The sequence below is a fragment of the Lathamus discolor genome, chromosome 6 (assembly GCF_037157495.1).
Source record: "Lathamus discolor isolate bLatDis1 chromosome 6, bLatDis1.hap1, whole genome shotgun sequence".
NCBI lineage: Eukaryota > Metazoa > Chordata > Aves > Psittaciformes > Psittacidae > Lathamus > Lathamus discolor.
In genome coordinates, this window is record NC_088889.1 from 54,131,218 (window position 1) to 54,145,523 (window position 14,306).

Below are 14,306 nucleotides of genomic sequence, written 5' to 3' on the forward strand. Positions count from 1 at the left end.
TGGGGATGGGGCCAAAAAAGCAGCAGGAAATGCATTTACTGAGAACCAGAATGTCTGCTTGGTGCAGTGTGCCCTTGTATCAAAAATCAGTTGTGCTCTGAAGCAAAGTGAAGGGTTGAATTTTGATATTTTCCATTAAATTGTAGTCTGTTGGAAATATATTGAATTTGTAGCTGTTGTTCTCTATGTCAGCTTTATTTTCATCCTATTTCCATTTACTTTTTACTTTTTTTTTAATTTTAGTAATTGCTTTTTCTGGACTGCTTGTCATAGATTAACGTTTCCTTTCTTTTTAGTAACTTCTTATTTATTTTGCGTGCTTTTCAGTTGAATTTGGGTTTGGGTTTCACCCTTAAGACTGGCACAGTAAGGCTGAGCATGCTGTAGCATCATTTCAGGTCCAAGCAGAGCACCAAGGTTTTCTCCAGGGTGGACTGCCATTGAAAAGAAACCATCCCACCAATGAAAGCATTTTGAACTAAAGCTCTTCTTTCAAGTCAGAGGGATTTTTGCTTGGATCAAACAAACTCACTCAAGGCAGGGCTAGGTTCCTATCTGTTCCTCCCCTGAAATGCAGCCAATCAGGCTTCATTTTCACAGTCTCTGTCCTCTCAAGTCCACTTGGCTATGAGAGGACAGCATCACTGAAATACGGGAGATGCTGAACAGAGAAATAAAAAGGGAATCTTTGCTTGGCAACATACTGGAAAAGCCAAATACTTCCTGGGATTTAAATTTTTTTGCTCCTCCTTCCCTCCCCCTCTGACCCATTTTTTATTTTATATCTGTAAAACCAGTTCCCCGTCCTTTATATCAGCACATACTGCTGGGACTAGGTATTAGCATCTCTGGCATACTCATTTCCTGCCAAAATATTATGAACCACCCAATTCGTGTACTTACAGTTTGAAATAATGGCAAGTGAAGGTGCAGGAAAGGAGGCGTTCTCCTTCTCCGCATACATATTTACATTTTTATTTTGGAAGGACTTGCCAAGGGTGCAGACCTTGGTGTTAACTGTATTCCACAAAAACATCGTGAGTTAGAAAAATTCATTTGTATCTGCAGGTGTCTTTTGAAAGTTTCAGTCAGCTCTGGTGAGTAGGCAGTGATGGCAAACTCAGACAAGCACCCTGAGCAAGGACTTTAAGCTGATGGGATGGATCTACTCCTAGGATGCAAAATGCTTGAAATAATGGATTGTATCTTCCAGCTGTTTACCGTGACAGCCAGGTCCCTGGGAATAACCCATTTGCTGGCTTTCGTTTGCTTAAAGCACTGTAGCAGTTCTCTTTTGAGTTTGTTTGAATTGTTATATGTTGGGCTTAATAGTGCTTGTGTGCTTCTTTCCCAGGTTGTCCAGGGTCTGGTCATTGGAAAACTCACTAGCCGCTGCACAGAGATGACCCTGCTCAAGCTCAGTGTCTTCGTCTTCTCTGGCGTGGGCCTTGGCATGGTGAGGCTGAGTGTGAAATCATCCATGATGCTTTTTAGTAATGCAGCGACACAAGGTCCATGAGACCTGGCTGCAAGCTCTGCCCCTTGAAATGCCACCACTGGCTTTGCAGGTGGTCCTTGGGGGAAAACCATCTCCCCTGGGCCTCTGTACAAACAGAGCCATGCTCAGCATACACACCACTCAACAGAACGATAAAGAGCCACGTGAGTAATAGTTACGGGGTTAAAAAAATAATTAATCTCACACAGAAACTCGTTAAGTCCCTCCTGAGTCACTGCTTTGCATAGAGATACTGCCCTTAGTCTTGTCAGCAGCTGTATTTCCTGAACTACCCAGAAAGTAAATTGAGATTGGGGGGTTGGGGGCAGGGAAATCATTGTGGTTGTATGCTGCTGTGAGACAACGGAGGCTGTGTGTTGTACTTCTGGGGCCTTATTTTTGCCTAACTCCCCCAGGCTGAGAGTATTTGGGGAAGGAGGTAGCAAGGCAATAATTTTGATCCTCTGTTTTGAGGTAAGCGATGTTACCTGTCACCGGTTGTGTCTGCATAGGCAATAGTTGATGCCAGTCTCAACTGCTAATCGGAAAAACGAGTTGATGTAGGTAGCTCTGCCAGTAATTGTGTTTGCTCAGATAAGTCATGTTCAGAGAACCGATAGCTCTGCCCAGCCATGGCAATGGAGGAAAGGTGCGCACTGGTCCCCAACAGTGAGATGGATCAAAAGGATGGTTGAACTGCGTCAGCCTTTAGACGTTCCCTGCAGGATTTGGCCTCGAGCCTTGCTGCTAGGGCACTGGTGCTCCCACTGGCGTGGGTAAGATGGATGCCATTCCCACACCTGTGCCACAGCCATAGGGAGGTCAGGGCCAAGACCTGGAGGGTATTGAACTTCATGGTTCCCAGCTAGATAGATGAGATGAGGCACCTATGCACCTTAATTAATCTGAGGCTAAACCGCATGTGTGAGATGAGGCTGGGAAGGCAGGATGGATGCAGACGAAGGGGTGGCTCTGCAGATGGAGCACAGTCACCTCTCTGGGATTTCAGGGCTCACAGAGATGCTGCCAGCTGGTAGGATGCTCAGGACGGATCCCTCCTGGCTGGTGTCACACAGTTTTGGCTGGTATTGACACGTCACATGTGAGACATCTGTGCAGCACTTGGTGCTGCTGAGCATGGTGCAGGAAGGGTGTTGCGGTCTTACCGAGAGGGAAGGCTGGGGTTAGTTGGAGGTAGGAAAGGAAGCCGTGATAGCAGTGGAGTGGCACACAGGGTGGCTAATGCCCCAGTACGAGGAGGCTGACATCAGTTGCAGGGAGAAGGGAGCCAGGAAAGGAAATAGTTTAAGAGCTGGCAATTATGCTAAGCACAGAGGGCTGTGGACAGCCTGACAGCACAGGCCTGGGGACAAGGGTCAGCAATGACTTCCCACAAGAACTATTCATAGGCAAATGCAGCTGTGATTCTCTTTGATGGGGATGATTTATTAAATGCACTCTGTTCAAGCAGCTGCTAAGAAAACATCTGTTTGTAGGGTGGCTTTCTGTCTCGGTGGGGATGAGTATCATCACAGCAGCAGGCCCCAAATGCAGAGACTGATGTGTTAAGCTTTTAATCCCACACAACTGCTGGTAGAGAAGCGTCCCACCTGCTGTGCCCTTGCTGTACATGGCCTCCAAACAAAGCAGATCCTCTCCCCAAAGGACGGAAGTGAGGAAAAGGCCTAGCTGTTCATAAAAGACACTCTGAAACCCATCTTCATATCACTGAAAGGTGGGCTAAAGGATTTATGGGATACTGGCACCAGTGGCAGTAGACAGACAAACAGCAGTCCAGGTGGGAAGAGACTGCAGGATGTTCCCAGCAATCTACAGCTGGAGAAGGGAAGGGGTGGGCTGGGAGCTCGGCAATACAATAACACCTGGAAGAGGCGAGAAGGGGAGAGCCAGTGTCTGATCTGCAGATGCAAGCCGGGAGCATGTGGGCAGGGGTGTAGGAGGGCTTGGCTCTTGCGACAGGGAAGTTCTTCTCTTTGTGTGAAGGCATGGCTGTGCCTCATCCTGCCTCGCTGCCTGCATTTCCCAGGCGTGTGTTTTCTGGGTCTGTCTGCTGAAACTCCTGATCCTGCCTCCCTCCCCTGAAAAATGCCTTCAGATCTGCTCAGGGCAAAAAGAGTGCTACCTACTCAGCGGCTGAGGAGCGCAGAGACTGGGGTCTGCCTGGCTCAGACCTTTCGAAGTCCCAGGGGAGCAAAGAGCAATTTCGCCTGGTTTCACAGAAGGACGGACCTTGCTCTGGTCTTTTCTGCCCACTTGCTTCAGCCCAGGAGGGAATTCATACAAAGCAGGAGGGGGTTAAAGCTGTTTTTTTTTCTGAGCTCTGCAATGTTGTCCTGCAATGACATTTGCCCTAGCAAAGAGTTATTTTCTCTGTGTCTGAGTGCAAATACCTGTTCCTCTCTCTTTATTCTCTGGTTCCTTAATCAGAGGTGCCTAGATCTTAACCAAAATGTAGCCAAACAGCCCCTCCAAGGAGAGAAATCTGGCTGTGTGTGAGTCTAGAGGGGAACTAGGAATAAACCTGAGTAGTTCCAAGTCATTAGCGAGCAATGTCTCTGGGCTTCTCCATCTTCTATAGCTGAGAGGCAGAGACCAGATCTTGAGAAAGAGAACTCCAGAGAAGGAAACTTCCGGCTAAACCAGTGACAAAAATGTTTTGCAGCCACAATAACACACCTTGAGACACAGGTGAGGGCAGGAGACTTGCAAGAAAGGGGGAATTTCCTTTCCATGCCCCAGAGAAATCCATTCATTTGACCAGCAGGGCTTGTGAATGAGCCGCTCTAGCCCCACGGCTTAAGGGAGCCTCACCACTTTTGTTTCAGTATTAGACAGCTGGAGGGATGTCTTCACTAAGAATATGTGCAATAACAAAATCATTACTCTTCCTAATTATGCTCGCTAATGTGCACTTATGGCCAGGAGACCTATTCCAGATTAGTGAATTTGGTGAATTTATTAGCGAGGAAGCAGCAGAACAGGATTAGAAATCCCAAAGGTACGATGTTACATAATGCACAGAACTCATTTACTTTGACAAGCTCAGTTTAGTTTTAATTATTTATGATAATGAACTGAAATGCCTTCTCTAGGCTGTTTTGTGTAAGTAATGGAGGCTTCCTGAAGTACACCACATGCATCTGCTATTCAGCATTTCCTCAGGAGTTGGACAAGAGACAGAAGACAGGGGGAAGGGCACAGGGATGTCACTAATTCCCAGATGCTAAAAATACCCACAGCAGTGCCAAAGAAACGTGCTGGTATCATCTGCTACTTGCTCCACATGCTTGGAATACTTCACTACAGACAAATGGTGGGCTATGAAAGGCCCTGCAACAGCCAAAGCCACGCCATCATGTATCACTTGTGGCTCCCACAGTTTACCTAAGTAAATCATGGGTTTGACTCCTGATGTTTGTCTAGGTTGTTTCTTGCCACAAAGTCAACGCTTGTTCTCTCTAATGATCCGTGGTCCATTGTGTCCTGTCCCTTAGGCCCTGATGAAGACTGTGTGGCACTACTGCATCATTGCGGTGCCACTGGTGTTTGCCTTCAGCATGCTGGGCACCATCACCGACAGCATCCTCACCAAGGCTGTCCCTTCCTCTGATACTGGTAAGGATCATCCAAAATAATCAGACTGGTCTCTTCTTGTTTTTCGAGTCCATCAGATGCTTCCTAGCTCACACTACCACTATCAAGTGCTAGGGCACATTCACGACTAATGCCCAGTTCCCCAGCAGATCTGGCTTGGCAGTTGCATGCAATGGGTGTCAGCAGGGCAGCTGAATGGGGACCACTGGTGTTAATACAGGATGAGCTTGAACGACATCGGACACCAGTGCTCCTGGTCCTATGCTGCATGCTGAGATCCATAGAGGTGGGTGTTGTAAGGGAAGGCTTTCCAACCCAAATTCTCCTCGCCATGGGAAGCCAAGGTATGATAGAAAGACAAACAAACAAAAAAAAAGCCATGAGGATGCCTGAGAGGGCTGCTTGTTCACACCTTTTAATTTAGCGTGTCTCCGGCAGGTATTCTGGATTGCCCTTTGGAAACATGCTTTGCCCAATGCAGTAATTGCCCTCTCTTCTACATTTTGGCCATCTTTCAGTCAAAGAGTTACTATGTTTCCCTGTACAAGCAGGCTGAAATGCAATGGTAGACACACAAATCTTCATACCTGTGTTTTTAGTTCTGACAGTGAAGGAAATATGCCTATGTTATTGTCATGGGAGCCTTGCTGAGCTTGTCCCAGGATGGAGCTGGGTTAGCCTGGTTTGGTGTCTTTTGCTCAGGTTGTTTCAGTGTTTGCTCACAGAGCTGCATTCACCAGGTACCCAAGTCTCTTTGCTGTAGCTGGGCTTTTCTAGGATGCCAGCCTGCGCCCTTCATCTTCCCCAGCAGCTGTCTGAGCAGATGCTTCTGCACAGACCCTACCAAGAATGGAAGTTATAGTTTGCACAGCCCATTAGTGCAAAAGTTTATAAAGCACTTTTGAGATGCTTTTGGATGAAGAGCTTTTCTGAATGTCACTTCAGTAGTTTATTTGTAGAGCTGACCACCGCATCTCCTACAAATGCCGGGAGCCTGTGATTTCCAAGTGCAATATTTCTACCTGGGAGGACCACTTAGTTCCCAGGGAGGTGTGGACTGGAGACATCTCAGGCCCTCCACTTGGCCAAGAAGAAAATATGCTGTTTCATGAGTTGGAGCAATGTTCATGTGAGGAGAGACAGCCAGGGGGGAAGGGCACCAAATGGCTTTGGGATGTAGAGCCAAACTGGAGTTCATCCAGGCTCTTCTCAAAGGGGCTTTGTGAGGAAAACTGGAGCACTGCTTGGCTTTTAAAGCCCAAAGGCCCAAAGGCAAGCTTCGTTCAGAGAGGAAAACGGGCTTAGTTGCCTCACCCTGCTCCCTGCTTTCTTATATTGTCAGGTCAGCCTGCGTCTTGGTGGGATGGACAGTGTCTGCATGGCAGGATGGCATGGCAGGATGGCAGGACAGGATGAAAGCATCCCAAGGGGTGGTGCAGATGGTCGGCAGGGGATTGCAGGGCACTGGGAGAGCTATCCAGGGCTTTTTTCTGACTGTCTTCCCTGGGCTGATGCCATGCCACATGGTACTACGAATTCCAGAGTTACAGCTGGCTTGAAACTGGGCATGCTGAGGAGGGATGCTGCTGGGGGAAAACGTTGTCTCTGACACTCCTCCCTGACCTTCACCTTTCAAACTGTGCTTTCGTCTTGCAGCATTTCTGAGGGAAGTAGCATTGGATGGTTTTGTGCTTGCTCTGGAAGCACCAGGGCAGGGGCCAGAGTGAAGGCAGGAATGCCTGATGCAGCAGAGCTGTGAGCTGCCTCTCCGCAGCAGCTGCCACACTGACAGTGTGGGTGTCTCGCAGCAAAATGCGGCTATTAAAATGCTTGCTATCCCTTCTCTGGCTGTGGGTGGCACCCCGCAACGCCTGCTCCACCCGTGCAGCAGCTCGAAGGCTGTTCCTTCCTATGGGAGCCCAGGACCAGCTCTGCACAGTGAGCATTTTGGTGGCGCATTAGAAATCCCTGCTTTTCTAACAGCATGGTAATCTGACTTTATGGAAAAGCCTCACTGTCACTGCATCAAAAACCTGAATGCTAGCTTGCAACAACTTCTACTTAAAGCAAGGTTGAGAATTTGCCTTTGGAAACATCACTTTTGAGATTTTCTCCTGTCTTTTCCCGATGTTTTTGCTAGCCTTGGACTGGTAGAGTTTCTGGAGATTTTTCTTTGGGCTAGGGTGAGGCTTTCTGAGGCTCTGGAGTTTGGGCTGAGCTCCGGTGTCCACCTCATCATAAGGCTGGAGCGGATAGGGCGTTGCAGGAGGATAACCTGTCCATCCTTGCTAGACACTGAGTCACCCATCCTGGCCTTTTAAATAGGTGTCTCAGAAAGGCAACACTGGGATGCAGGATGGCACCATCCTGCTTTCAAGTCTGATCCAAGGTCACTTCCTATCAATGCTGATGAGTTTGCCACTTACTCTTTGCTTATGGCTGGGGCTTTGCATTGAAGCGAAGATAGCGGAAATGATTTCATTCATTTCCCTTTGATATTTTTTTTCCCCTCCTCTCATCTTCAAAGGCAGGAAGGGAAAATTCTGCCCCACACGCATGTGCTGTTCAGCTGGGCATGTGAGCTGGTGGGAGGGCAGCCCTGAACCCAGGGGGGCTTGCGTCTGCACAAGCACCCCTTGTCAACCCCAGTCCCTCCCCAAGAATGGAGGCCTTGTTTCTGCACAGACTCCCCCACCCTCAGGGGAGGGAGGAAGCCCAGCAGAGCCTCCCTGCATGATGGGCCCATGTTTCATGATTTATTTGCACATCAGATGCAAAACCTTATGGGGAGAGCTTGCAGCCCGGCAGGGCTCAGCACACTGAAACCCCGGCTTTGCTGGTTAGAAGGCGGCCACTGGTAGAGAAGACCTAATCCTTAAATCAGGCCCTGTGATTGCCCTGCAGGCATGTGGCTGATCTGGGCCAGCACCATCATCTAAGCGTGGCAACAGGATGTGAGCTGGAAAGGAGGGTGAGCCAGGGCGCCCGGCACAGCAGAGGGTGGGAGGATGGACGGAGCCGCCCGGCTTCAGGAGCCGCCAGCACCCAACCCTGAAACCTGCGGGAGGAGAGGAGGGCTGGGGCAGGAGGGGAGGATGGGCTCCCAGCCAGGACAGGTCATGCCAGGGATGGGAAAAGGGGGGAAAAAGCTGGGGAGAGAGAAAAAGGGGCAGAGAAGGTGCAGGAAGTGGGATAGCCATGACAAAGAAGGTGAGCATGTGCGTTGGCAGAGCTGTGCAAAGCAACACAGGAACTTTTCTGCTGACGTGGTGACTTGTCCCAGTTAAAGGTCTTGCCTTAAATGGGATCCATCACATGTGCAGCTTTGCAGCAGAGCTAGGGCCACGCTGCAGAGCTGAGATTTACAGTGTCCCAAAGCTTGAGGGCGTCTGACACCAGGGATCCAATTTAAGCCCATTAAACAGAAATTGTCTTTCTCAGCAACATGTTGGAGAAGTCCAGAGGGAGAGCCCAGCCTTTTAAGAAGAGGGATTTCTGCTCCAGAAAAAAAAAAAAAAAGGAAAGGGAAAAAAGCCTCCTCAATCATAAGAGCCAGTTTGGCAATCGTACGTAGTAATTAGTTTAATTCAGATAGCTGGAGGGGAAAAAATAATTGCAAAACCTGCCCAGAAAGTTTGGTGGTTGTGGGATGGTTTCCATTGGCAAAGGGTCAAGGCGAGGTCCCACCCAGTGCCTTTGTGTTCCCATGCGCGGGAGGAGCGCTCTGCAGCGCTTCCTGGGAGATTTCCCTCTCCGCGCAGCTACGCCCTCGGCTCAGGCTCATTGCACAAATATTTTAAGCATGCTGATAAAAGCCCAGCAGTCGCTGGCCGGTATTACACGAGCACCTGGCTGCCTTTTCTCTCTCAGAGCTGGTGAGCATTTCCCCGTGGCTACCCACATTAAATACCACACTTGACCCTACATCTTCTCGCATGCGGGACAGCATCCTCCTCATCCTTCCCAGATGCTGCTGGCCTTGTGCGGCAGCAATGCCTCAACACATGTTTTGGTGGAAAACTGATGCCAACAGCCTAAATAATTGTACTGATATTAAATAAATATAATTGCAAACATAGTTTCAGATCAGGGCACAAGTTTCTTGCATACGCTGCCAACTTGCCCTTCCTCCTGGTGCTGGGGAGTAATGATTTTCTGGCTGGTTGGGTATTTTCTGCTCCCCCGACTGTGATAGGTGTCCTGCATGAAGACCGCATGGCGAAGACTGCACCTGGTGCGTAGAGGCCAATTTTGCATCCCATGGGATGACCTGGCCATCCGTCTGTATGTGCTAAAAAACCTGCCTTTGGCAAGCTAGAGGTGCTTCCCCATCCACTGGGTTCCTGTTAAGAATGCAAATGGGAGAGCTGCGAGAAGGGGGAACCGGCCCAGCCGGACGAAGGGCTTGCATTTCCATCCAAATGGAAATATCCGTTCTTTTTGCAAAGGGGTGGGGGGGAGGAGGAGTATTTCAAGGGGGTTCAGTCTTTATCTGTGGTTTTATATATTTATTCTTAAAGACCTAGTTAGACCTAAGCTTCTCACAACTGTTAAGCCCTCAAGAGCTGTTCTTCTGTCCTACACTAGAGAATAAGTGGCAATAGCAGCTTGGACAGAACAGGGCCCTCTAGGGTATTAGGATATTGGAAGAATCTCAGTGATTTGCTTGGAAGTCTCAACCACAACCCTAGAAATTATCTGTCCCTCCCTAAACCCATGCAGTAATTACCAGTCCTGCTTGGTGCAAGGTTCAAAAGCATCTTCTGGGGCCAAAGACATCCTTGGGCCCTGGTGAAGGCAGCAGTGAGCACCAGCTTGCCTTTTGGGCAGTGTTACAGTTGTCCAGAACGCTCAGTAAAGAGCTGACCTGGCTCATGGTGGAAACTAGTCCCCATGCCTCCAGGAATCCTTAGCCTTAACAAACCCCAATTGGACCTCTAGAAATTAATGCAAGAGATTATTTAAAGCTATTTGCTACTACTACAGGAAAACACCATCAGGGATGAAGGGGATCCTGCACGTTCTTCTCCACTTCTCCATCCCAAGACTTGCTCTCACCCTAACATCTGTGTGTCTCTGCCATCTCTCCTAGGTACCATGCTTGGGATTTGTGCCTCAGTGCACTCCTTAACCCGGACAGTGGGCCCAACCATCGGCGGAGTTTTATACAAGCATTTTGGTGTCTCCTCCTTTGGCTATTTACAGCTAATTGTTAATATAGGTTTATTTGTTTACCTCTTAAAGAGTAATATCCCACTGTCAGAGATGAAAAACCAATAATGCAATTGCAAGAAAATAACTCCCTTTTTCCATAGAAATAAAGATGTCTTGAATTTAATTTTTGATTCCACATACCTCAAATAAACCAACTTGAACAATACCTTCATTTCGTCAGCATTTGCTTTTAGAGTAAGGGACAGATGGGTTTGAGAAGGCCTTAAAGCCATGCTGGAGTAACTGGCAGCCGTAGGACCTTGGGAGCTATCAGGTTCCTCCCTCAGTGGCTGTCATTGCAGGCAATAGCTCTAGATCCTCAGCTGTTGTCAGTCAGCATTCCTGCTGACAGGAATTCACAGAAACTAAGGAGATTAGGAGCCAGTGCCTCTGCTCTGGTTTGGCCTTTTATTTCACCCCCTGCAATGGTACCAAGGAAAGTCAGGAGTAAAATACATTTCCATTTGAGTGTCGTTTTGCTGCATTAAATGCACATCTGGCATTCTAGTGCTAGAGGGGATCAAGGCCAAAGGTTTTCAAATGCTGTGGGCAATGATTTCCTACGTCCACAGCTCAATCATGTGCAACCCTGCCTCTGCAGGAGCCCAGCAGGGTATGCAAGGAGATGAAAAGCCCTGATGGAGCATGCTACAGTGCCAGTCTCTCTGCTGCTTCCAGAAGCGGAAGCCAACCCTCCTTCTAGGTTTTTTTTCCTTGTTCCCTATGCTGAGTCTCCCTTGCTCTTACTGCAGGCTGTTCATAATTACAGACTTGGCAACTTCCGCCAGTACAAAGTCTCCTGCAAGAATTGCGCTGATCTTGGGAGGGGGAAATTACCTGACTGAGATTACCAAATTTGGAGCATTAGTAGCGAGTACTTTGCCTGCTAAGCTTGTAGTCCTTACTGTCAGTCATGTGCTGCAGCGTTGCTCTCAAGGAAGCCCAGGTTACTTAGTGATAGTTGAGCCTCACAAGATAAAACTTCAGTACTTTTATCCAAAAAATTAACTGCCTTTTTTTTTTGCTCAAAGCTTCTTGGTCCAGGTGCCATAGGAAAAAAAGACCATCATCTCCATTCTTCCCAGTCATCCTGCAGAAATTTAACTCAATCTAAAGACTGAAGAGGGAGAGGAAGAGAAGAGAGCAAGGCATTCAGCTTGCTTTGCTGCAAAGCTGAGGAATCCCATAGATTGTCAGCAGTGTTATTCCAAGATAAAGAATCCAGTTTCCTGCCTTAGCACAGCACTAAGCTACAGGGGCCAGGGGAAGGACAGAGGGCATTAGGAAATAGCAGCATTTACTGTTGCAGGGAGCTCTTGAGCCTTCTCTAGCCACCATTATTCAATTATATGGGAAAGCACTTCAAAAGGAGCACTTATTCAGCTGTGGTAAGCTTTCTTATTTCCACCACTGACCAGAATTGGGCCTCAACACACTTTCTGTCCCTGCTCAAGGTTTGATGAGGTCAAATGCAAGTGGGTTATTTGGCCTTTCTCCACCTCCCACTGCCCAGTCCAGGGCACCAAGAAGCTGAACTTACCCACTCTTTTAAAGCTACCACACCACTGCCCACTCCACAAATAAATATACATCAACAGAAGTTACTACAGCCCAGAGTACAGTAATAAAAAGTGAACATTTCAAGTAATTTATTCGGAATGGACATATTAATGCAAAAGCAATATTAAGACCAGTAACTGCTGAAAGACATTCTTCAAAATAAATACAAATATAGATACTACAAATAATTTAAATTGCGCTTAACACCACCAGTCAGTGTTGAATCTTCCTCGCGTCTCATAAATAGAAGATAATCGTTCACAAAGCCGTGCCACTTAAAACACGTGGACGCTTTGCTAGAAGTCCTTTATGAAAGTCTTTGGTTTTTCTTTAAATGCATCTCAGGCAAAGCTCAGGGCTCTTTGCTCAGCAGCCTCAACAGGCTTGGAGAAAACCAAGCTGCTTCCAGCTCTCTTCTTTGCTTTCCTTCATTGGTACCCTGTCCCATTTCAGTCCAAGACACTTGATCTGGTTTATCATCCAGTGGTATGCTCTAAAGGCAACAAGAGAAAACAGGTTAGTTAAAAGGACAGGAGAAAAAAAAAATGGAGGGGGGGCTTTAAAGGAAGAGTAAGCGGTCAGCATTGACTTTTGCAGATACCGTATTTGTAGCCAATTCTGTCAGGAAAGCACTGCCAGCTGCCATTTCTTACCCCCCACCATCCCCATAGCCGTACTTCTCAGCGCCCCGCATGAGGCCAGCTCCCACCAGAAATTCCCAGCAATGCATCGGGAGAGGGATGCGAACAAGCCCCACAGCCGGGCAGCATGGCCCGGTTTCGGGGTGCGGCCGGGCACCCCGGCGGGCCGGCTGCAGCTCCGGCTCGAAGAAGAGGCGAGCGGTGCGGGCAGAAGGAAGCCCCCACGGCCGGCGCGGGTGGGTGAAGGGGATGGGGCAACAATTAAAAGTAATTTAACAAATAAACCAAACGAGGAGAGCGGCAGCACCGTGCTGGGGCTCACCTTGGGGCCGGGCCGGCCGGGGCGGGCGGCGGCGGCTCAGGGCGCCCGGGCCAGCCGCCGCTCCTGGGCGCCCGCCGCCTGCTCCATCTCCTGGCGGCTCTTGAAGTCCTGGATGGCCCGCTTGTTCTGGAAGTCGATGAGGGCCATGGTGATGGAGGCGTTCCAGCAGCTCTGGTCCGGGCACCGAAAGTCAATCTCCTTGCGGTCCTTAGTGACGATGGTGAAGTAGATGTACTTGCCCGTGCGCTCCACGCAGTCCACCTTGAGGATGGAGCCGAAGCCCAGCTCCTTGCCCTTGGCCCGCTTGTGCCCGTCGGGGAAGAGGCTGAGGCTGTCCTTGGTCAGCACCACCAGCTTCTTCTTCCACAGCTGGAAAAGGCTGTCGCTCCGCTTCTCCAGCTCGCCCTCGCGGATCACCTCGGCTTGCATCTTCATCCTCTCGCTTCGGTGGCTCAGGCTCCGCTCCGGCTCGTGGTTCTGGTCCGGCTCCTGCTCCTCCTCCTGCTCCTGCTGCTGCTGCTGCTTGCTGCAGCCCCGACTCCGGCTCAAGCGGCGATGACCGAGCCTCGCCGCGACGGGAACAATTTATTGCAATGAATCAGCGCCGGGCGCCTTCCGGTGCCTCCCCCGGGGAGCCCGGCTCACCGCCCCCAGCCGCCCCGCCTCCCGCCCGCCCCCTGCTGTGCTCCCCGCCTGCCGGCGACCGTCGGCAAAGGGCTGGGGCAGCGGGGGTCCCCGGGAGGGAAGGGGAGGGCGCGGAGTGCCCTGGCTCTGCCCTCCTCCGTGTTTCCTCTGCCCAGCAGGGATAGGGCCAATGTGACCTGATGCACCCCCATCTTGCCCCTCTAACGTTCCCTGCCGCTTCTCAGGTCCACACTGGGGTACATGGTGCTCCCAAAACTTGTGGTCCTGGACCTGGGCATCCCTGCCGCACTGGGCCAGCGCTGGCACCATCTTTACCTGGCACAAAGGAGTCCAAGCCCCACATGTGGTGGGTGGGCTGCTGCCACCTCCCATGGTTATCTGACTTAAGCCAGTCATGCCAAGAGGCTCAGGCAGGACCTGGCCAAGCCTACCAACTTCATTTGAGGCCCTACATCCAGCTAGCTCTGACCTTCCATCACCACCATCATCAGCCTTCCCTGAGTCCTTTCCTTGGGGCACCCCGATTCTCCAGTTTTGCATTAACACTGCTCCCCCTTACCTTTTTTGTTTTCCCTTGCAATCACTGGGTTTATCCCATCTTCTTCTCCCCAGCCCACTCCCTCCTCCCAGAAAGACACCACAGTTCATTATGGTCTGGCCAGTGCCCAGTAGCATGGGGAAATCAGTAAAGGCTGTGATGGTAGGAGGTGATATTTAAGAAGCATGTGCAAGCCTGAAGCCCCTTCCTCTTGTACACCATTCATTTTGTCACCCTTTTATGATAGCTGACACAAGGCTGATCCAGCTTCCG

At 49.7% G+C, this 14,306-nt stretch overlaps 2 protein-coding genes across 2 annotated transcripts in view; one reads left to right on the plus strand and one right to left on the minus strand.

Annotated features, from left to right (window-relative positions):
- SLC22A18 (solute carrier family 22 member 18) overlaps positions 1–10,493 on the plus strand; it is a 69,772-nt gene extending 59,279 nt beyond the window's left edge. The window contains exons 8-10 of the mRNA XM_065682792.1: positions 1,355–1,456; positions 5,014–5,134; positions 10,206–10,493. Coding sequence (XP_065538864.1) covers positions 1,355–1,456; positions 5,014–5,134; positions 10,206–10,393 — 411 coding nt within the window. The 3' untranslated portion in view covers positions 10,394–10,493. The remainder of the gene's footprint in view (positions 1–1,354; positions 1,457–5,013; positions 5,135–10,205) is intronic.
- A 1,451-nt stretch (positions 10,494–11,944) lies between these two features.
- Positions 11,945–13,438, minus strand: PHLDA2 (pleckstrin homology like domain family A member 2). Its single transcript, XM_065682793.1, has 2 exons — positions 12,851–13,438; positions 11,945–12,380 (listed from the first exon to the last, which is right to left on the minus strand). Exon 1 carries the CDS (start codon positions 13,283–13,285, stop codon positions 12,887–12,889), a length of 399 nt encoding a protein of 132 aa, XP_065538865.1. The 5' UTR covers positions 13,286–13,438; the 3' UTR covers positions 11,945–12,380; positions 12,851–12,886.
- Between the last annotated feature and the right edge of the window lie 868 nt (positions 13,439–14,306).